General features: G+C 41.1%; 12 protein-coding genes and 1 non-coding gene across 13 annotated transcripts; 4 read left to right on the top strand and 9 right to left on the bottom strand.

Annotated features, from left to right (window-relative positions):
- Positions 1-4,944: 4,944 nt before the first annotated feature.
- On the bottom strand, positions 4,945-6,318 carry FOA43_003776 (uncharacterized protein; the record flags this gene model as incomplete). Its single annotated transcript, XM_038924024.1, has 1 exon — positions 4,945-6,318. One exon carries the CDS (start codon positions 6,316-6,318, stop codon positions 4,945-4,947), a length of 1,374 nt encoding a protein of 457 aa, XP_038779952.1.
- A 147-nt stretch (positions 6,319-6,465) lies between these two features.
- On the bottom strand, positions 6,466-7,060 carry CNB1 (Calcineurin subunit B; the record flags this gene model as incomplete). Its single annotated transcript, XM_038924023.1, has 2 exons — positions 6,466-6,944; positions 7,009-7,060. The coding sequence occupies 2 exons, from the start codon at positions 7,058-7,060 to the stop codon at positions 6,466-6,468; spliced, it is 531 nt and encodes a 176-aa protein (XP_038779951.1).
- Positions 7,061-7,186: 126 nt separating this feature from the next.
- On the bottom strand, positions 7,187-8,923 carry FOA43_003774 (uncharacterized protein; the record flags this gene model as incomplete). The annotated part of the gene is made up of 1 exon (XM_038924022.1): positions 7,187-8,923. One exon carries the CDS (start codon positions 8,921-8,923, stop codon positions 7,187-7,189), a length of 1,737 nt encoding a protein of 578 aa, XP_038779950.1.
- A 155-nt stretch (positions 8,924-9,078) lies between these two features.
- FOA43_003773 (uncharacterized protein) lies at positions 9,079-10,167 on the top strand (the record flags this gene model as incomplete). The annotated part of the gene is made up of 1 exon (XM_038924021.1): positions 9,079-10,167. The coding sequence occupies one exon, from the start codon at positions 9,079-9,081 to the stop codon at positions 10,165-10,167; it is 1,089 nt and encodes a 362-aa protein (XP_038779949.1).
- A 75-nt stretch (positions 10,168-10,242) lies between these two features.
- FOA43_003772 (uncharacterized protein) lies at positions 10,243-12,147 on the bottom strand (the record flags this gene model as incomplete). Its single annotated transcript, XM_038924020.1, has 2 exons — positions 10,243-12,104; positions 12,141-12,147. 2 exons carry the CDS (start codon positions 12,145-12,147, stop codon positions 10,243-10,245), a joined length of 1,869 nt encoding a protein of 622 aa, XP_038779948.1.
- A 386-nt stretch (positions 12,148-12,533) lies between these two features.
- On the bottom strand, positions 12,534-12,941 carry FOA43_003771 (uncharacterized protein; the record flags this gene model as incomplete). Its single annotated transcript, XM_038924019.1, has 1 exon — positions 12,534-12,941. One exon carries the CDS (start codon positions 12,939-12,941, stop codon positions 12,534-12,536), a length of 408 nt encoding a protein of 135 aa, XP_038779947.1.
- A 247-nt stretch (positions 12,942-13,188) lies between these two features.
- On the top strand, positions 13,189-13,755 carry FOA43_003770 (uncharacterized protein; the record flags this gene model as incomplete). The annotated part of the gene is made up of 1 exon (XM_038924018.1): positions 13,189-13,755. The coding sequence occupies one exon, from the start codon at positions 13,189-13,191 to the stop codon at positions 13,753-13,755; it is 567 nt and encodes a 188-aa protein (XP_038779946.1).
- A 190-nt stretch (positions 13,756-13,945) lies between these two features.
- FOA43_003769 (uncharacterized protein) lies at positions 13,946-14,757 on the bottom strand (the record flags this gene model as incomplete). The annotated part of the gene is made up of 2 exons (XM_038924017.1): positions 13,946-14,612; positions 14,687-14,757. The coding sequence occupies 2 exons, from the start codon at positions 14,755-14,757 to the stop codon at positions 13,946-13,948; spliced, it is 738 nt and encodes a 245-aa protein (XP_038779945.1).
- A 2,458-nt stretch (positions 14,758-17,215) lies between these two features.
- On the top strand, positions 17,216-17,288 carry FOA43_003768. Its single transcript has one exon. It is a non-coding gene; the product is annotated as a tRNA-Lys (tRNA).
- A 411-nt stretch (positions 17,289-17,699) lies between these two features.
- CAR2 (ornithine aminotransferase) lies at positions 17,700-19,016 on the top strand (the record flags this gene model as incomplete). The annotated part of the gene is made up of 1 exon (XM_038924016.1): positions 17,700-19,016. One exon carries the CDS (start codon positions 17,700-17,702, stop codon positions 19,014-19,016), a length of 1,317 nt encoding a protein of 438 aa, XP_038779944.1.
- An 88-nt stretch (positions 19,017-19,104) lies between these two features.
- On the bottom strand, positions 19,105-19,362 carry FOA43_003766 (uncharacterized protein; the record flags this gene model as incomplete). The annotated part of the gene is made up of 1 exon (XM_038924015.1): positions 19,105-19,362. One exon carries the CDS (start codon positions 19,360-19,362, stop codon positions 19,105-19,107), a length of 258 nt encoding a protein of 85 aa, XP_038779943.1.
- Positions 19,363-19,656: 294 nt separating this feature from the next.
- On the bottom strand, positions 19,657-20,889 carry FOA43_003765 (uncharacterized protein; the record flags this gene model as incomplete). Its single annotated transcript, XM_038924014.1, has 1 exon — positions 19,657-20,889. One exon carries the CDS (start codon positions 20,887-20,889, stop codon positions 19,657-19,659), a length of 1,233 nt encoding a protein of 410 aa, XP_038779942.1.
- A 190-nt stretch (positions 20,890-21,079) lies between these two features.
- Positions 21,080-22,045, bottom strand: VMA8 (H(+)-transporting V1 sector ATPase subunit D; the record flags this gene model as incomplete). Its single annotated transcript, XM_038924013.1, has 2 exons — positions 21,080-21,962; positions 22,026-22,045. 2 exons carry the CDS (start codon positions 22,043-22,045, stop codon positions 21,080-21,082), a joined length of 903 nt encoding a protein of 300 aa, XP_038779941.1.
- Between the last annotated feature and the right edge of the window lie 122 nt (positions 22,046-22,167).

The raw sequence follows: 22,167 nt of genomic DNA, 5'->3' as shown, positions 1-22,167 counted from the left end.
TTTGCTCAAAGACTCTCAGAAAGTTCAATTTTCTTGTGTCATTTTCAATTTTATGATGGAGATCAAAGCTCCTAATTACGGTGAATTCTTTGGCTTTTTTGCTCTCAACCTAATGACAAATCAGTTGAAGCCTGATCATGAATTGCATGATCACAAGCTCACTTTCGAGCTAATCAACAACTCTAAAGCGAGGGCTCTTGTCGATAAGAGGTGCATCGTGGTTTTTGATGCACTTGCTAACGCGTCGATACGCACTCCCGCTCTTCATTTGATTGAGTCCTCGTTATTGTACGATATCGATATATTAGCCCAGTACAGTCACGGTCTTGAATCCTGTGATATCAGCGTAACACCGCAATCTAATCCTGATATATGGAATTTGCTCCAGTCCAAATTGACGGCTTCTGGCCCAGAAGTGGTTACTGTTGTCTTAAGTACCTTTAGAGATGTGGTCTCTGTTCATAGCATTGATATTCTCTATTTGAAAACTAGACTGGAAGGCCGCAAAGATTTTAAAGAAGATGATTTGAGGAAATTGGTGGCTGCTTGTAGTAAGCATAACAAAAATGTTGGTCAATGGATTGAGTCTGTCGAAAAGATTTTTAGTAGGGTTGTTGAGTGCTCTTCCACTCAAGTTATGCAAAAATTTGTGAAGAGTCCATCTGCAGCCGAAGGTATATGGGCTTCTATCATGTCGCCAGAGGAGAAGATTTATCAGGCAGGTATATCTTTCCTATATGAGGCTTTTAATGTTGATGGACGTTATGAGGCATTTAAAGAAGCATTAAAGTTTGATGTATCCTCATCCTTGAGGCCTTTCAGCGCATCTTTGTTGATATTCACTAAATTAGAACTCTTCCTGCCAAGCAAGCGCGGTGTTCGTATCCTCATGGACTTTTCTAAGGCATTGTTTGATCCGATTCATGGATTTTTGGCTTCGAGGACTTCAAATTTGGACATGAAATCTCGGGAAGTTTTTGTAAGCTTTTGGGATGCCGTTTGGAGATTTTTATGCATGATTTATAGGGCTATTTTCACTTGGTCTGCGACGTACGAAAAGCTGAAGGTGATTACCCAGGGCAAGGAACGTTCAGATGCAATTTCTACAAGCTTGTTGGAATTTACTAGAGATGCACTCGACTTATCGAACACCGTGTTAAGGGGTTATAAGCTTCTTGTGACTACAATAAGTTTTAACGGAGCTGAGCAATCACAACTCAAAGAGATTAAAGCAAGTCTTTTTCATCCAGTTCTTTCTGCATTACAGGACGTCACAATGTGGTTGAGATTAAGTGATACTGCTCTCTTGGTCCTCTGTGTCGACCTTATCATTGATATATTGGATCTAACTATGGAACTGGACTTAAAAGTGCCAGATGAAAACATTGTTGTGTTGACAAAATTATGTGCAAAGGCTAAGAAGTTCAACAACAAGATGAACGAAGAACAGATAGGTGAATTGTTATTGAGAGCCCGTAAAATGAATTCGGAATTGGTTGAGCATGTGCTTCTCGCTGCTGAAGAGCATAGAAGCAAGATTGAGAAAAATCATTATGCTATCAGACTTTCCGAAACTGGAAGTAGTGCCTCCAGTAGGGAGCCCTCGCCCCCAAAGAGATTAAGCTTGTTGGATCAAGCACGGATGAGATTAAATGAAAAACGTATGATAGTAGGTGCAAAGCAACCCCGCCAACTGCAGCCTGATCGAACGCCAGCGGCTTCACGGCCTTCTGGTTTCAACAAGAAAAGGTCTAATGTTATTTCCATTTCGGACGAGTCTCAGTCTGAATCTGACGCCGAATCTGATGCCGAATCTGATGATGGTACTTTGTTCACGAAGGAACAGGTTATGGAGAAATTGAAGAAGACCAAAGCCACTCTTTCTTCAATTCAGCATCATAGCATTGTAAGTTCATTGGCAAACAAGAAGGCCTTGATAAGGGAGTCAATTAGCAAAAAGAAGAAAGATGAAGAGTTGCTGAGATTGAGACTTAACGTTGATATGAATCCTTTCTATCGTCATGTCCTCTCCTGGCCCTATGACAAGTCAGGTGACTTTCCTGTTGATAGTGAGATCGGTAAATTTTCTGAAATTAGGAATTCATTCAGCACATCTGAAGAATATCAAAGAACTTTCGAGCCTTTATTACTACTTGAGTGTTGGCAAGGAATTCAAAGAGCTAAGGAGGTTGGAGGACAAACACCCTTCAAATTGACTATCGCCTCAAGATCGGCGACTGATTCTTTCTACGATGTCTACGCAGCCGTTGATAAATCGCTTTTTGCGGATAAGCGGTTATTCGGAGAAAGCGATTTGTTGGTTTTGATGTTCTTAGAGAATATGCCTGTATCGTCAGGGAAACCCATTCAGAAAAGGCATCTTTCAAGCTGTAAAGCCAGCTGTTTTGCTAAAGTGCGTGAAATCAAGATTTCCAACGGCAAGTTTGCCGATTTGACACTCCGTATTTCAACGTCTACTTCAATGTTGAAGTTTTTGTCCCCATCTTCAGAAGTTGTGGGAATGCGTGTCACTCAAATGACCACTGTGGAGAGAGAGTACTCTTCGTTAAAAGGTTTGCCGTTTTATGATTTGGCAGAATATATTGTCAAAGCTGTTCCATCCCCACCAGAGGTGTTATCCCGATCCAGAATTAACGAAATGAAATCTTTGTATGACGTTAACGAGTCTCAGGCGATTGCCATTGCGGGTACAATTCATAACAAAGCCTTCTCATTAATTCAGGGCCCCCCTGGTACGGGTAAAACCAAGACAATTTTGGGAATTATTGGTTATTTCTTGACCAGTAGTGGTGTTGCCATGGGTACTGCTCAGCCAATTGTCGTCCCACAATCAAAGTCGGATTCTAGCGCACCGAAGGATAGCAGAAGAATTTTGATTTGTGCTCCATCTAATGCTGCTGTTGACGAATTGGTGCTAAGATTGAGGAGTGGTATCAAAAATTCCAGGGGTGATATTTTCAAACCTCGTGTGGTCAGATTGGGTAGATCTGATGCCATTAATGATCAGGTTAAGGATATCACTTTGGAAGAATTGGTTGATGCCCAACTTTCTAAAGTAGAGAAAGTCGATGATTCGAGTCTCAGAGAGGAGCACAAAAAATGTATTCTTGAGAGAGACCGTTTACGTGAGCTACTTGACTCCAATAAACTCCCTGAATCTGAGATTGTTGAAACTGAAATTAAGTTGCAAGATGTCGTTCAAAAGCGTAGAGAGCTTGGTAAAAGGCTTGATGAGGCCAGGGAGCAGCGATCTGTTAGTTACCGTAACAGGGAAATTGAAAGACGTAATGCCCAGTTCAAAATTTTAAACAATGCCGAAGTCGTTTGTTCCACTCTTTCTGGATCCGCACATGACGTTTTGGCAAGTATGTCTTTGACTTTTGGCACTGTCGTCATTGATGAGGCCGCTCAGTGCACCGAATTAAGTGCTATTATTCCTCTTAGATATGGATGCACAAAGTGTGTTATGGTGGGTGATCCGAATCAATTACCTCCTACTGTTCTCTCTCAAAGAGCAGCCTCCTATAAATATGAGCAATCGCTCTTTGTGAGAATGCAGAACAACTTCAAGGACTCCGTATACTTATTGAATGTTCAGTATCGTATGCATCCTGAGATATCTGAGTTTCCTTCAAAGGAATTTTATGAATCCAGATTACTTGATGGTCCAGGTATGGATGAAATAAATACCAAGCCGTGGCATAGCATTAGAGACTACGGTCCATACCGGTTTTTCGATGTTCACGGTAAAGAGGACCAGAATCAGGCTACAAAGTCTGTATTCAACTACACGGAGGCTAATATTACTCTTGAGCTTATAGAAGATCTCATGAATCAATTTCCTGAAATCAATTGGACCAACCTTATTGGTGTGATTTCTCCATATAAGGAGCAGGTCAGACTACTTAAGAAGTTATTTATAGACCGATTTGGAAGCATCATCACAAAGCAAATTGATTTTAATACTGTGGATGGCTTCCAAGGACAGGAGAAAGAAGTTATCGTTTTCTCATGTGTTAGGGCTGAAAATCATACCGGTATAGGTTTCCTATCTGATATCAGAAGAATGAATGTGGCCCTAACGAGAGCAAGATCCTCTCTTTGGATTTTAGGATCCCGTAGGGCCTTGGTTAGCAATAGGTCTTGGAAGGATTTGGTTGATAATGCTTATAAGAGGAATTTGGTTACTGAGGCTTATCGCGGTTTCACTGGGGACAGAGAGAAAAGAGAAGCCAAGGAAATCGATGACAACAGCGTCAGAGAACTTGACGGTGCCAAAACACAAACTCAGCCCCTTGTTCCCAAATCATCTGGCTTTATACGTCCTCTACCTAAAGGTCCTGCCAATCAAGCCTCCTCATCTACTCCAGATAATTCTGGTAGAATTTCGAAGTCAAAAGGTGAGGAAAGTGCTCACTTTGAGTCTTCTTTTAGTTCACACGTCAAGGAAAATCAAAGGGATAATTCTCCTTTATCTTCCTTCTCGAGTTCACATACAACCAAAGATATCAAACGTCATGAGCGGCCAGTAAACAGTGGACGATTACCAAAGAGATCTAAGATTTATGCTCCCTCATCGAAAAATGAAAATGGTTCGGCCAGCGATCCTCCGACTCCTTCAGTGGGTGTTCATCATCACAAGGATGGCAGTGACCTGAATTTCGTGTATGCATCGAGGCAGTATGGAGGAGTGAGCAGACGTTACGATAACGTTCCCCCGGCCAACGAGCTGTTCAAGCTAAGCAAGCCAAAGCGGAAACTTCCCCGTTTTCCTGCTGCTAGCAAACCTCACCGAAAGTGAAAAAGGAAAGCTAACTTGACCTCCTGATCGTTACTATTACCTGAACTTTGCATTTTGATCTCTGAGTAGTAAGTACATAGTAAGAAAGAAAGAAAGAAGGGAGGGAACTTGAAGGAAAACAACTAATCCTTTTTGGTACCTTTATGACCCTTCATTCGGGCCAAAATATCGGCATACATCTTCTCACCAGACTTCTCCAGTATAATATTGCCTTGAACAACAACATTGTGAACACTATTCTGGCCATTTTCCTTTGATATTTTAGTAGTAAGTGCTGGAGGTCGAAAGCTCGGCGTCGTAGAACTCACATCAGAAGCTTGAACCTCTTCAAAAGATTCTTCAGGACTTCGACTTGGACTAGTGTCTGGTTCTGTCGGAATTTGAATTCCTATCATCCTTAAAGCTTCCACTATAGTGGAATATTCGTCTTGAATAACTGATTTTATGAGAGTCATGTGTAATCTGCCGCACTCTTCAAGCCTTTCAGATAGATAGCATTTAATATTAAGCAACTCGCTTTTAATCAGGTCTGGTCTGTTTTCGTGAATAAAAGTACCCAAAGATTCTTCCGATTTAATCAAAGTATCAAACACATCTGAAAGATAAACATATGAATCATGACACTTGGTTTCTTGTTCGTGGGAGGTTTCTACCATATCATTTACAGCTTCAACTTGCAGTTGCATATTTTCAATTACGGCTGCAGTTGACATTTGGCCCTGTGGCAAAGATCCGTCTACCTGTAGTTCCGTTATTTTTTTGATTTTTTTGGTTTCCAATTGCTTTAAGGTTTCAATGTATGAGTTCACTTTAACGTCTAGCAAAGATTTAGCCTCCATCAATTCCCGGCCAATAAGTTTTCGCTTATTCTTTAAGATGGCCAATTTCGACTCTAGACTGAGAACTTCATTATCTGTCTCGTTCATCTTATCAAGTAGAAGACGATATGACTTTCCGGTGCTAGAGTTTCTTTCAATATCAGCCACTCTTTGCAATATTTCCTTTTTTCGGCCCTCCCATAAAGATAGCTTGTTTATCTTATCCGATTTTTCGCTGCTATCAGATGTGTAGATCTCTCTCATCGCTTGACATCCCTGGCTCAAACTGTTGAGGGTGCTAAGAAGTTTCAATCTTATTGTATTGACATTCTTGCTTCCAGCAGATAGGCTATCTCTATGCGTCTTCTCTAGTTGTTCAAGTAGTAGCTTCTGGTCCTTCTCCTGCTTCTGTAAGAAATGCAAAGGATCGTTGAACATATCTAAGTAAGGAATCTCGACATGCGATGAACTATTCTTATTCATCATATTTGGAATAGTCGATAAATCTGGTAGCGCTGATTTCGACTCCAAGTGGAGTTCCTTGAGCACTGACGAGAGAAATGGCAAATCGCCGTCATCATTTTGTTCTCCCACCTCTTTTTCACCCTTTATTCCTCCTTCTTCAAGGCTTGGTCCACTCTGGTATATTATTTCTCTAGCATTGGGGTTATTTGCCATTGATTTAAAGTCAAGAGTAGGGAAAAGATGTATATATTCAAAAAAAAAAGATAAGTATTATATTCCCAGCTAAAAGCCGCGCTAGTAAAACTATCTATAAGATCACAGAAAGAAAGTAGATTTTGATTGTTACTGTACAAGAAGGGATTATATCTTATCTCCCAAAGAGAGCTTCTTCGTTACATCTGTCGTACTCTCTATGATTTTCTTGAATTCCTCAAAGCTTAGGCGTCCATCACCATCATCATCGCTCTCCATTATAGTCCTATCAACAAGCTGCTGTAGTTGTATATCGGTGAGCGAGCTTGCAACCATCATCCTTAAAACAAGAAACAACTCGCCATTTGATATGTATCCATCATTATCGATATCGTAAACTTTGAATAAAAACTTCAATTTATCCTCGACAGACCCACTAGAGCTGAATGCTGATAGTCCCGTAACAAATTCTTTGAAGTCGATGTCTCCCCCCTTATTTTCATCGAAGATGTCGATGACCCTTTTAGCTAATGGATTCTGCCCTATTCCGGGTATTGAGAGAAATTCCTCTTTATCAATGGCTCCCGAATTGTCCTTGTCCAGTTTCATGAATCTCTTGGCGAGCCTGTCTATCTCCTCGGTTCCAACTGCAAAAAAAGGTTAGTAAATTACAAAGCATATGCACGGCTTAACATTCTGTATGACACTTACAATTGGTTCCTTCGGATAAGTCTTCTAGCAAACTGGAAGGAACATTACCCATTTTAATTTGGTCGGTCCGGTCCGTCTCTGATTGAAGATGAAGTCTATATTATGTATCTAAATGTCTTAAAAAGGACGAAATTTCTCACATTACATGCAGCCGCCGCGACGGCTCGGTGAACGGCGACTAATCTTTTTTGGTATCCCCATCAATGTGATAATCCCTAGCAATACCTGTTCTACCTTCTTCTAGTGTGGCACCTTCACCAGAATACTCCCCATTTTCTTCCTGATTCTTATAATCGCTACCAAGCCCTGTCCAGCTTCTGTTTTGTAGATGTAATGCTGAAGTAGATACTGTATTGCCTATGCTTAATGCCGAGGTGAACCTTTTGCTAAGTTCAGTAGAATCACCTGAGGATTGTATAGATTTCTGCTCGGCGAGTTCAATCTCCAAATGCTTCAATTGTCGTAATGGCCTCGAAGACACAAGTTTACCTGTAACTGGATCAAACTCTGGAGCATATTCGTCGTCGTCGTCGTTGTCGTCGTCGCTGATGGTGTTTTCTGTTTGTTCCTTGTCTTCCTCGTTCTCAGAGTTATGTATATCCTGCTTCAGCGTCTCCTCGAAATCTGTCACCCATTTACCTGTCCATGTGACTTCTGGCTTCAATGCCAATTCCAACTCATACGGCGTGATTATCGGTTTGAAGTATTCTCCATAGGAATCAATAATAATTCCGGATTGGCCGCATCCCAATACGCACCATACATCGATGGTATCAAAGTTAGCCAACTTGGCGACATTTGGTTTACCAACAACAAACATGTAATGCTTCTTTCCAGCATTTCTAATCCATTTTACCACCTTGTTGAGAAGAACTCTGGTGTTCTGTAAAGAAAGAGTGTTCACCAAAATTCCAATAGTAGAAGCGTTTCTTGCCACCATCATAAATCTGTACCTTCTCGATAAAGATGGTGCCGTTCCATGGGATGTTTCCAGAAAAACGGGATCCACAGTAGTCACTTCAGAAAATTTGGTTGAAAGTAATAACAGTTTGGGATCAGCCGGAGCTCCAATATAGAATAGATCGTAATCCTGGGTAATTTGTGCATAGTCTTCCCCATCATGCTTCTCAATATATTTGCTTGGAACACCACGCAAAATCCGGGAAACATCAAACATTCTTAAGCTTTTTTCATCGGAACCGCCCTTGTCCTTCTCATATTTGTCTATAACAGTACTGTTAGGACCACATTTGGCAAAGTCAACGTCCGTATATATCAACCCACTATACTCCTTCTTGAGAAGTCTATAAAGTTCAGGAAGATGGTGACTATATGGCACATCCGCCATTAGGCAAATCTTCTTCTGCTTCTCGGAATAAGTGTTCGTGAATGATTTGACAGTTTTTTCGATGTCAAGATAAGATTTTCCAAACACATAGGCAGAAGAGATCTTTTCAACAGGGTTCAAACAAGCTTCTCCAAAATGTACCACAATATCAGCAGACACATGTTCTGCTGCAACTTCGTCAATACAACAAGGGGAGTATGAGGTATCTGCTAGGATCCATATCTGCTGTTCATTGCTTTCATCTTCATTATTCAAGGATTCTTGTAGCGCCTGAGCAATTATCGGTGAATCAGCAACTAATTCATCTGGAAACTGTAAAGCGATCTTCGTGAATCTTCGCTTGTCATTCTCGCCAGTCTCACTAAGATAGACCGTCAACTTCTCAAGAGAATAGTACTCGGCTATATCATGTCTTAGAGCCTCAGGGGATATTTCCTCTCTATTCATGTAGTGAGGTCCAAATCTGGCTCTAGAGTATTCACCAGAGCCATCCTTCACTTTAGCAAAATCCAGCTCTGTATCTTGAGTAGTAGAAAGTGCTGGGGGAACAGCTGTTGCTTCTGACATGGGTAATAATTTAAAGAAAATGTAAGATCTTGTGACGACATGAAAAAGCGATCAAAACTTTTGTCTTTCTAAAGCTCTATTTTTTTCATGAGTTTGTCTCCTCAGGGTCCCTCATATAGTCTTGGTTAGTGAATTTCTCCTTATCCTTCTGTAAGATGGCTGAAATCGAGCTCGGATACACTGCAGATTACCATGTTCATCTTCGTCGGGGTGAGATGATGGAGGCTGTAGCCCCCGCTGTCAGGCAGGGTGGCATCTCCATCGCGTACGTCATGCCAAATTTGACTCCTCCTGTAACTGACATTGAGACTGTTATCAGATATAAGAAAGAGCTTCAGATACTTGCTCCAAAGACCACTTTTCTAATGACATTTTATCTTTCTAGACTTCTTACTCCCCAATTAGTCGAGAAGGCCGCTGAACTGAAAGTTATTCGTGGCATAAAATGTTATCCTGCTGGTGTCACTACCAACTCCAAAGCTGGTGTTGATCTAAACAACTTTACTGTTTTTCACCCAATTTTCCGAGTGATGCAGAAACATGATTTGGTGCTCAATATCCATGGTGAAAAGCCCTCATCGATTAATTCGAAAGACGGTGATGCTGTTACTGTACTCAATGCAGAATCGAAGTTTCTGCCAGCATTGTTGAAGATTCATCAGGATTTTCCTAAACTCAAAATTGTTTTAGAGCATTGCTCCACTAAGGAAGCCATTGATACTATCTATGATATTAATAAAGGGTTACTGGATGATGAAACACCCACCGTTTGTGGCTCCATAACTGTTCATCATCTCTATTTGACGGTGGATGACTGGGCTGGAAATCCAATCAATTTTTGTAAACCTGTGGCTAAGCTTCCAGAGGATCGTCTAGCCCTCATTGGTGCTGCTACTTCTGGAAAGCCATTCTTTTTCTTCGGATCCGATTCAGCTCCTCATGATATCTCCAAGAAGAGAACGCACATCAATGTGTCGGCTGGTGTCTATACACAGCCTTACGTGCTAAGCTATTTGGCGGAATTGTTCGACAAAGTTGGCCAACTTGATAAGCTGAAAGGCTTTGTTTCTATCTTTGGTAACAAGTTCTATGGAATGGATAACGAGGAAAAACTCGTATCTAAGAGTAAATGTTACCTCGTGAAGAAGTCTGTCATAATACCGAAGCTCGTTACTCACAATAGCATCAATGTGGCAGTGTTCCAGCCAGGCAAGACGTTCTCATGGTCACCTGAATGGCGTTGATTTGCTACCAATGATTTACTTTTAAACTATTCAAATGTATTGATTGATTCGTGTAATTAAATTTCTAGTTTTGCGCTAAACATTACCAAGTACAATCATGAACTTGAGATGAGGATCATGATTGACCGGGAAAGTACCATCTTCATTGAAAACGCACATGCTGTTACTTTTCCAACCCCAACTCTGAGATTTGCTGAAGTCATTTGGTACCGATAAGAAGGAGGTGATTGTCGGTTTAAGTCTTCTGGACGGAGTGAAGATAACAAAGTAAACTCTGATTGTACTTCTGTGATCTTCATAGTTACAAAAAGAGCTATTCACACCGCAAGAACATTTTGGAATTCTCATTTGGTTACCGCTGCTACCAATTATGCGGCTGTCTGATATTAATAAGTCATTGAAGCTAGAGAGAGATTCGTCCGTGACATTTTCTTTCAGATCCGTTTGTTCCGGCTCCAAACCTGCAATATAAGATAAAGGAAAATCTGCAGAAGCGGGTATAGACTCGGCAGCTATCACTGCCGGAGGTGTTATCAAAGTTGAAGATGTTGAAGATGAGACGTGGAGATCCCTACTGTACATCTTCGGCATCGACCGATAGTTTACATTATCAATGTAAATATCTGGATTTATCAGACCATTCTTAGGAGATGGGGAAGGAGATCCGTTATTAGCCCTATGAAGATAAACACCGACTTGGTAAGTACTTTTCGATGGAATGTGATTTTTCTGAAGGTAAAGGTTCCAGTATGATCCGGCATACCAAAAGGTCTTGGCGTAAACCCTCTTGTCAGTCATAAGATCGGACACATTCGCAAATGACACAGAGAATCTGAATGGTGGGATGCGTGTCCAATTATAAAGCTTTTCATTTTCTGAAAGGTACTGCTGACCCTGTGTGGACTTTCCATCTTCCTGTCCGTGTGATACTCCCTGGGTAAACGTATCAGAGTTACTGCTGTAGAGTAGTTCGTCGAGCTCTGCAGGCAAGCCGGAAGTGGTGTCATCTTTACCTGGGACTTTGTACCATGGAATTTCTGGCGTGGGTTGCAACGGGTTGGTTACAATATTCTCCAATTGGGGAGTGTCAGAAGCGGTAAGAACCAGTCTCTGAATCTGCGCAGACTTCCATAGAGCATTATGTAATACCTGTGGATTGATGTAGTGATTTCCATTGATGTCGTACAACTGCTCCAATTCTTGGAGCTGCTCCGGTGGCATGTGGCAGTAGTGAATCATAGTGTTTAACAAGTGATTCAGAGGTTTCAACGTCTTATTATCATCTATTCCCGCTGCCTGTCTTCTTTCTATCAACTTGATAGTAAAAATGCATCGGTCCCATTCCGTTGGAACAAAGAAGTAGTCCTCACCAACCACCTCAGTAATGATAGATGTCGGGATACCGTCCCATTTCTGAGGTCCACATTCCCAGCCATCAGTACATAAAATTCCCTTTCCATTCTGTATGATTCTCTCACTCGCAGACCCATAATTGTTCACCGTAGCAAAGTGTAAATTCTCGGAGATGTTCGACATATCCATGTTTCTCACAATATAGTCCGTGGCAGTGCAAACCACTTCGCTGATGGCCAAATACTGTCCGATGGCAATCATGTTGTAAGGAATTTTGTTTTCTTCTTTAACATTGATGGCTCCATATAGTCTAGCAACTGCCAATTCAAAACTTGCTTGGGTATATCTGGAGTCTCCCTCAAAATCGAGGGTATATATCGCCTTAGAAGCAGTAGCCGGTATAGTTTCATGTTCTTTTTGGCTACCATTCTCTATGTCGGTGTCGCTATCGCTATCGTCCTCTCCATTCTGTCTCTCTGACCATAAGAAAAGTGACCTGAAATAGTCACTCTTATCTAAAAACAGTCTATGCAACTTGTAGGAGTTTCCAAAAGCCAGAACAGTGACATCGGAATAAGCCCCCTCTAAAAAGCCTCGTTTAAAAATGTATTCAGCTGTACTTTCCATTTTGCAGCAACCATAAGGGCAGGTGGTGATTTTCGACGTTGGCCCTGTATTTTCTGCAGTTTCTTCAACTTCTACAGAAGCACAGATATTTGAAGCAACTGGTGTTATCATTGCTTGCGTGGCTGAAGTAGCAACCTGGATGTTCTGCCGTCTACCGTTTCCGCTTCCTGTAGGAGTATCACCAGATGTGTAATAGGGAGAAAGGTTTCCCGGTGCTCGATGAAGGCGTCTATCGTCCATGAACAGTTCTGCCTTAAGCAATTGACTATCTCTGACAGGTCATGAAAATAGATCTAATAGAATATAAAATTATAGATAGGCGCGCAAGAACACCAACTTAGTATGTCTGATTATATAGAAATGATTTGATCTCTTACTAAATTATATCAATCATCATCATCGCCCGATGGCTGAAACAACTCATTAATCTTGTTGAATAATTGTTCGTCCTTCTCCGTTTCTTTAGAAAGATCATCCTCATCATCGTTAGGATCTTGCATCCAGTACATGTATTTAGCCCCGGAACTAAGGAACAGAAGCATGTAAACTCTTCCTGTAGTACACGATTTGACTCTTCTCCAAGTCACATCTCCGGCAATAACGAGTAGCTCATCATTTTCTACTCCAGTAACTGTTTTGTCCCTTGGACTCCATGTAAAGCTGTAGAAGCCTTCACCTTCCTCGCTAGCCTTTAGACCGATCTCCCCCTTTATAGGATTCGGCGTATAAATTCCCGTATTCTCTTTGCATTCAACTCTGCCAGCCTTGAATTTAATTGGTAATGACAACGTCATGACGCTTATGTAAAGTCGAAGTAAGGTTGGTTCTCTAGCAGATTGCCTACAAACTTTATTTTATCAACTTTTTTTTTTCTTTGAGTTGAGATGATTATAAAAAGATGATGTAAGGATGCGTTTAGAAAGGAGGGATGCATCACTATGAGGATTTGCAACGAAAGAAAGAGATCTCAAGAGTAAAGCTTTGGGTCTTTTGCAAATTTGTTTATTGGTTCTGGTTTTCTCTTACTTCTATTCTCCTTCAATGCAGTTCCCCCCGGATGATATACAATCTCTTGTTCAGAAGATTGCAGATATCCTTCTATGCAGAAATCAGACTCTCTCGGTCAGCGAAGGAGCATGTGGAGGGTTATTAAGCGCATACCTCATTTCTATTCCAGGTGCATCCAAATTTTTTGATGGTGGTAGGCTTATATACAGTTTAAGGTCGCGATTAAGATTATCGGGCTGGAACTCTGAGCTCATCAAGAGCTATACAGGACCCAGTGAGACTGTAGCAATCAAGTTTGCTAGAAATCTAAGAATAGAGTTTGGTTCCACCTACGTTCTATCTGAAACCGGTTACGCCGGACCTTCTACTGATGTGGGGGTTGATCATGTAAGGATCACCTCTGATGACGCTTCTGTTGGTACCGTATATTTAGGGGTTGCTGGACCATACGGTGATAGATCGTGTACCCTGGAGACAAATGTAGCCAATAGGGCTGAAAATATGCAATCCTTCGCCAAATTCTGTCTCGAGTTTTTACTTGAAGTAGTTTTGGCAGACAATGATACTGAGGATAATGGCCACAGTAAAGAAAAAGAATGAAAAGTTAGGGAAACGCGGCTACCAATATTTGTCTCCTCAAATAGGAATTAAGGACTTCAGATATTAATATTTTAAATGATATTCATCACTTTTATAAGGTCATATAAATTCATTAAATTAGATACCATTCAGAAATTCAAAACAAAGACAATAATCATAAGAAACACAAATAACTAAAACTTCTACGAAATCAGACGATCTCGATTAAGCTGTCATCTTCAGGTTGGTGACGTGAAGCTGACATTTTTAACCAGTCATCAGGGGTTCTAACGAAGGCATTGGCTGCGGTGTTCAAACCATCATAAACTCCATAGAAGCATCCACAACCTGTAATGAAGCAAACAACACCAGAAGCAACCTTTACACCTTTGCTGCCAGTGAATGTAGCAATGGGATAAAGAAGTAGGAAAAGGAATAGAAGACCCATTAATGCAAAAATTGCAAGAGTAGACTTGAAAGTAGATGACCACAAAAAAAATGTAAACACAGTCCAGGCAGTTAAGTAAAATCCAGAGGCATTATTGTATTCGTCACTAGAAGAGTATGCGGCTTCAGTGCCGAAAGCGTCAGAAACTATCACCCCCAAAGATAAAAACAAACCACCATAGCAAAGCATGAATGTGGATCCAAAAAGATTGTTGTCAACAATGGCCCAAATTCCAGTGATCAGTTCAACTAGGCCTGAGGCAAAGAATAAACAGCCTGATAATATAGCTGGAGATTGAACTTCCTTGGCTTCACAAAGGATCAAACCCAAAGTGAATAAGGTAATACCAATAACAGCAATACCTGAAGCACAAGAAGTTGGGAAGGGTCTACGACCTGAATTCTTCTGTAGTAGTTTATTCTTAGTAATCCTGTTCTTGGTGGCATTACTCTTTCATATTGAAAAGTATTTCCTGCAAAGAATGCAGTAGTTGGCAGGCGATACATTTCTTCTTTGTAATCAGGAACAGCTGCCGTTTCCGCATCACCAGAAGAAACTTGTTCACTTCCGGACATTTTGATTGATGAAGAGTTAAATAAATCATATCTAAACAACGAAGAATTTCATTTATTACAGGGAAGAAATATGAGACTACTAAGAAGAAAGCTCTACTTAAATACCTATTGTAATGCAGGCACACAACATTCAGAAGGGTCACCTAATGTAGTTACAAAACGATGTATTGCTTGGCAACTATATTCCGGGTGAGACGTATTCATGGGTGACAGCAAGAAAATTAGCTAAATTACTTCTGTATGATCCGAAAGAATCCGATCACAATATAGTTCAAAGTCAAGGCCTAAGAGTGGAATGATTTGATCTAGGCTTTGGATAAACAAAGGATGCATGCTCAAGGCTGTACTGTGATTCTTCGAACGCCGCGGAGCTGTCTCTTTGTTGAATATACATATGGCAAAAAGGTGCATCTCCATATTATGCCAGTTGAACTTGAGATCTCAATGATGCCATGATCACATGAAAACGTATTCTTCTCTTTGCATTACTCAAAACGAATTAGACGGGAGTCAAAATCATATGCTCAGTAAATGTTGTTTGACTCGTCTACAAGGCTTCGTTTTAGCTCAAGGCATCTCGAAATATCTTATATATATCTCCCTACTTTTGTTGTTCCACATACGTAAAAAAATCATCTTATAAATTTTTCCCATGACAACAAGGTAACAGAATTCATAGATTGCAAGTACAGCTTTTACTAGGTATAAATGTTAGCTAGCGTTGAAGAACTGGTGGCAAATTAATTTTAACAATCATCTAATATCTGCCAAGCGGTCATTTTACAGTTTAGCGCATTTGTACGTCGCCTAATGCGCACCTCCATCCCCATTATTTTTCATACCCCCGATTCCTTCACTCTATCAATCGCACACACCAAAAAAAAAAAGGAGAACCGTGGAAAGTTGCACTACGCAGAGGTAATGGAAGGCATTTCGGATAAGCTGCCTTATTCTCCTTTTTCCTTTTTTCTTTTCTTTTCCTTCAGCTTCTTCCCCACCAAGTTTTTTCTTCTCAGAAGTCTGGAGCAGGAACCTCCGGTTCTATCTTACTATCACCGTATCGCGATTGTTCATGCGGCCGCCTGTCAGTGACGTTGAATGAAAGCGGTTTTTATGCAGAACTCCTTTTTACTCGGCTCCTATATTGGTCCTTTGCTTTTTTAAAATTAATACAGTTCAATTGAACATTTATTTTTTCTTTTGACCAGGACGAAGAAGAAACCCTGTCGATTCAATACCTGAGGTAATGTCTGACATGAATCTAGGGTAGCCAGATGTGTAACAATTGTCTCAGTTCATTTTTAGGTCTTCTCTTGATTTGCAATGATGAGAATAGAACTTCTACCAAAAAGAGAAAAAGTCCTAGTGTCAATCACGTTATTCGGTTTTAGTTGCTTGAACGACGGGTTGAAAATAGTAGTAGCTTACTTATTTGGATATTGTCTCCTGATACAACACTATTTTTTGTCTCAAATAGTAACTCCGAATCAATACGGACTTAAGGTCTTGTTTACCGCGGTGGTTTTTCCGCTGTGTGCCGATGAGCTCGAAAATTCTCAAGCTATTTGATCGAAAGTCCTAACTGTATTGTGCAGAAAGGTACACGAACTTGTATAAAGAAAAATATAGCTGCTTATACTAACAAACAAAAGGGACCAGGTGTCGCAAATTATACATCCGGGACATACGTTTCTAGAAAATTTAATGAGCTTAGTAACATTAATCAAATATTTTCAGATCATCATTCTCAAGGATCTTCGGGTATAATATTATAATCTATGACTAAGTGAAAGGTAATGTTATGAGCACGGGAAGCGTTTTACAGAACTCAACCCGAGAAAAATTCAAATAAAGAAGGTATATTACAGATGGTTTCTTTCTAATCTTTTTATTGGTACTTCTTGTTAGTCCATTAGAGTTCAATCATGCAAATATTGAGCTTATGTCCCCTCATTGCCAACTTCATTGTGCAATAGGGTATCCGTCACTATTTTAAATTGCACCGTTGTCTTAATTCCATATTGATTTTTTGATTTAGTATTCGCCATCATATCATTCTAGGTCACTCTGGGTAATTCATTCAACTTTGTTGGCTAAGTAGTTGTAACGAAGAAGGGCGGAGCAAAAGATAACAAAGATCACCATGTATCAAATAGCTGGCCATTTCTTATTTTTGGTAATTGTTACCTCCATACATATATAATATGCCTGAATCTGTCGTTTCGATCCGGAAACTCTTAGCTAGAGTTAAGAGGATTGGGACAGAGACAAAAACAACAGACTATTCCAAGTAAAAAGGACAGCATGCAGACTATTATCATTATTAGTGCTTTAAGCAATTTCTGTTCCATGACTCAATATTATGCCTATTACTCTATCTCTGTCCTACCATCTTCATTTAAGTGATGGCTTGAATTTACACTCAGAACAGAATGACCACTAACAAAAGGTATTGAGTGCCTTGCTAGCTCAATCGGTAGAGCGTGTGACTCTTAATCACAAGGTTGCGGGTTCAATCCCCGCGTAGGGCTTTGTTTTTTTCATACTGGAAAGGTATGAAACTTTATATTTTTCGTCTGCCAGCTCTATTAGGCCTCTATCGTTATCTGCTCGCTACCGATTGTCGTTTTGGTGTAAGGCTTTTTGCGGCTATTGGGAACTCAGCATTAAAAGGCCGGGTCGTGTACTACCCGTTGATTAAAAGCCCTATGCGCAGTTTTCTCCGATATCGGGAGCACTCGATAGCTATGCACAGGCTTTAGCGAGGGTTGTTGCCTATAGGGGATTAAAGGTGAAAAGTTTGCTGAACATAGTTGAATCTATCTTGAGTCAAAATCTTGAGATAGGGTCCATATAAAAAGTGTTAAATATCCCTAAACACTCAAAGTGTAGTTCTTCATTATCCTTCAATATTCTCATCAACTTCCTTTTCTTATCCAATAATGACTGACGACTACAATTATCCAACTCCAGAATTCAATCTCTCGTCTGGAAAGACCAAAGAGTATGAAGAGAAGTACGCTGCACACAATTACCACCCATTGCCTGTTGTGTTTGCCAGGGCCAAGGGTGCACACGTTTGGGATCCAGAAGGAAATGAGTACTTGGATTTCCTATCAGCATACTCTGCCGTTAACCAAGGACATTGCCATCCTAGAATCATCAAGGCCTTATGTGATCAAGCCCAGAAGTTGACTCTTTCCTCAAGAGCATTTTCCTGTGATGTGTTTGGATCCTGGGCCAAGTACGTTACCGAATACTTCAATTACGAATGCGTCTTGCCAATGAACACCGGAGCCGAGGCTGTAGAAACGGCCTTGAAGATAGCCAGAAGATGGGGTTACGCAAAGAAGGGAATTAAATTTGATGAGGGAATCATTCTTTCCTGCGAAAATAACTTCCATGGAAGGACCATTGCTGTGATCTCCATGTCTACTGACCCTGAGGCCAGAACTGATTTTGGTCCTTTTACTAAGAATATTGGCCCCGTTATTCCTGGCACTGACGGTAAGCAGTTGATAAGATACGGCGTTATTGAAGATGTTGAATTGGCATTCAAGAATGCTGGAGATAGGATTGCAGCCATTTTGATTGAACCAATACAAGGGGAGGCCGGTATCGTTGTTCCTCAAATGGATTACTTCAAAAAGGTGAGAGATTTGTGCAATAAGTACAATGTTTTATTGATCGCAGATGAAATTCAGACCGGTATCGCCAGAACAGGCAAGATGCTCTGCTACCAACATTTCCTTTCTCCAGAGCAAAAGCCAGATATGGTTCTTTTAGGTAAGGCCATTTCTGGTGGTGTGATGCCCGTTTCTTGTGTGCTCTCGTCGACTGAAATTATGTCCGTTTTAGAGCCAGGCTCTCACGGTTCTACTTATGGTGGTAATGCCTTGGCTTGCAGAGCTTCCATCGAGGCCTTAGAAGTTGTCAAGGACGAGCATTTAGTCGAAAGAGCCAAGACATTGGGTGATTTCTTCCAAAAGGAATTGAGAAAATTGGCCAGAGAATCTGACGGTATCATCAAAGAAGTCAGAGGCTTGGGTTTATTGACAGCCATTGTAATTGATCACACTAGACTACAAGGAAAGACCGCTTGGGATTTGTGCTTATTGATGAAGAATCATGGGGTTTTGGCCAAGCCAACTCACGTTCACATTATCAGATTGGCGCCACCTCTCGTTATTTCTAAGGAAGACTTGTTGAAGGGTGTTGACTCTATCAGACAGGCTCTCAAGGAACTTTCTAACGCTTAAATTAACATGTACAAATGAACAGCACTTTGAAGTGGTTATAGATTCATCATAGTTCGTAAAATTATTATATCGTTATATATTGGAATGCTCAGTCATAAATGATAAGCATTGCCTTTTCCGACATATCGTCAAGGTCTTTAGCGTTAAGTCTCGGTGGAATCATAGTAGCAGGTTGCATCATCGTGATGCCATCGTTAGAACCTTCGGCATTTTCGGAGAATAACCAAGGCTGATTCGATGCCATAGTATACTTGGTAACAAGCACCGGGCCGATCATACTAGTAGCAAGGCCAAATGAAGTGGCGTGCTGCTTGAGCATACTGGCAATATTTGGAGTTGGGTTCATCATATTTAGTTAGTTGTTCTGGAAATTTATCAAGTATTATACATATTAATGGCGCAAGGTGTCTCCTTCAAATCGGTCCATATTTATAGGTCACATTAAGCTCGGAGTGTAATAACATGGGGTCAGGCTATTGCTATGGCAGCCTATGCCAACATTGAACCGTTTTCGAGGTCATCCCTAGCGAAAATCGGGTCCTAGCAATAGCACCCATTACCGCGAAACCCATCCCCACCCTCAACTTTCCCCGCGAGCCCGGTAACTTTACATGACCTTTTCAATCATCATGTTTTTCTCTTACTCGTGATGGGCGATTACCTCGTAGGCTTGGTCAACTCCCTCCCCTCCCCTAACATCGTCGTATATAGAACCTCCAAGGGCCACACACGTAGCAAGCAAGGCGACACACCATACAAATCGGAAAGTGTCAGTCATACTGAACATTATAATAAAATCATAGTATCCGAAGCTCATGTAGTCCTTGACAGAGGAAGCCAAAGGCAAGTCTTCAGTAAATGCCAATTCAGAAATGTAGGCTACCACCAATTCAGCATGCTTCCTAACATGGCCAATATTGATCCATTCCAGTGTATCCTGGTCACTATGGATATATGGATTACTCATATCAACGACTGACTCTAATGCATACGCTCCTGGATACCCGTACATCAACGAAGACACGTGATCGGAACAAACTTTCCTGCAACGAGTCTCTAAATACGGGATTTCGCTGTACTGATCAACGAGACTTTTGACGAATTCAGTTAGCGTTACAGAGGCATAATCGGTTATTATTCCGAAATGTTCACCAATTCCTTTCTTGTTGCTTCCTTCGGTGTATCCGGTCATGTCCTGCTGAAGCATGGCTATGACTTTCCTATTGTTTTTACGATACTCTTTGAAGACTTCCTGAGAACCCAGAGACCCGACTTCCTCAGCCGCATAGAAGTGAAACTCAAGAGTGTTTTGGAGCACCGGCAGATCCGATACTATGCTTTCGTTTGTAAAAATATCTAAAGCCTCTAGTACCACGTCGATACCGGAAAGATTGTCATCCACTCCGGGAGCGTTGGCGAAAGGATTCAAGTTCATAGAGTCTAGATGACATCCCAAGATAACGATTTGCTCATGTATACCTTGAATTCGGAATATAAGAGTGGGTTGCCTCCATCCATTGTGTTTGAATCTCCTCACGGTGTATCTTCCCCGATCCCTCTGAGTAAATCCCTGCAACACATCGTAAAAATAGAGCGCACTTCTGTAGCCGGACTCACTGTTGTAGTATCTGCTATCAGGAAAGAGTTGGCTCAGTTCTTCAAGCCTATGGCCTAGCCTTTCTTCAGAAACATCGCCTATGAGAGATCTGGTGAGACTCACGTGGAAATCGGGTTTGCGGGGATACTGATAAGTGTCTATGAGAGTATTGAATAGTATAGGATATACGGAAGAGTTCTTTAGAACCACCACCAAAATTGTGAATAAAACCATCAACGACCCCAACTGGACCGTCAAATCTCTTGTCAACTGCATGAATTCCCTGTTTATCACAGCTAAAACTAGTGGTCAAGGGAGAAACACCAAATTGAACCTACTTCTGGATAAGCGAACTATCTAAAACTAACTTTTTCATGCAGTCGCGAGATTACCGTAACCGAAGCAGTTACATTCAATGTACAATATAAACAGACCACTAACTGATAAATCAAGAACAACTGAGCGATTAAAAGATCACGTCATCTTCTGTCTCTTGAAGCACGGCTTGTTCTCCTCCTTCGGCCCTTTGCTCGAGTTTTTCTACTTGAGAAACTTCATACAAAACTGGATTCTTTGTCGTTTTAATTTCATCATCCGTTTCTGCCTGAGCCACCTGGGCTTTAGCTTTAGCTATAGATTCAGCTAACGCTTCGGCCTCTGCTGCATCTGCATCAGCCTTCCTGGATTTTCTAGCAGCATCTTCAGCTTCCTCCTGAGCAACACCCTCCTGCTTATTCTCCTGAACCTTCTTCAACCTGTAGAACTCCTCCCTATCGATCTCATCCAACTCGGAATTGATATAGGCAATAGTATTTTCTGTCCTTGGAATAATGACGTGCTCAATCGCATTCACTCTTCTATTTGTGACTTTAATAACCTCATCCAAGATTACAAAGGCGGTTTGCAACGATGCCAAATCCACTAGCGTCTCCACAGCCTTCGTGTACACCTCTCGTGCCCTCTGAACCTGTTGTCCACCTCGACCAAGACCTGTCATCTTGAAATCGTTAATAGTTTCATCGATTACCGGTTCAAATTGCGGCAAGTACACACCAGAGACATTTTCCTGTCTGGCCCTCACTTTGAATCGACCTTTGCTGCTTACAGATTCTTGAACCTGGTAACTGATGTTTCCTCCAGTGGCATAAGACACTTCAGCGAGAGAAAATGCTGCCGTTTGCATCACTCTTCCCATCTTTCTCTTGGCATCATCTATTCTCTTTGTGATATCCCTGAATCTTTTCGTAAGTGCCTCCGATTTCCTCTTAAGCAACGAGTGTCCTTGTTCTGCACCTTTAAGTTTACCCTTCATGACCGAGAGGGTCATACGTGTAGCAAACACCGATTCTCTGGAAAAAAATCATCATTTGTTAGTAACTATCTGATTTAGTCATTTTCTTTTTGAAACTTACCTATTTCCTGCCCCTGACATCTTGACAATTGATCAGTTTCTAATATCAGGTATTGCTATCTCCTTTTACAATGTAACGCTTTCCCTCCTCTTTTCTTGGCTGCCAATCGGAAGTAAAAAAAAAAATCATTCAAAAGGGTGTG

Source organism: Brettanomyces nanus, chromosome 4 (assembly GCF_011074865.1).
Source record: "Brettanomyces nanus chromosome 4, complete sequence".
NCBI classification, from domain to species: domain Eukaryota; kingdom Fungi; phylum Ascomycota; class Pichiomycetes; order Pichiales; family Pichiaceae; genus Brettanomyces; species Brettanomyces nanus.
Note: the sequence above shows the minus strand (reverse complement) of the source record. Positions and strands in the feature narration are given on the sequence as shown.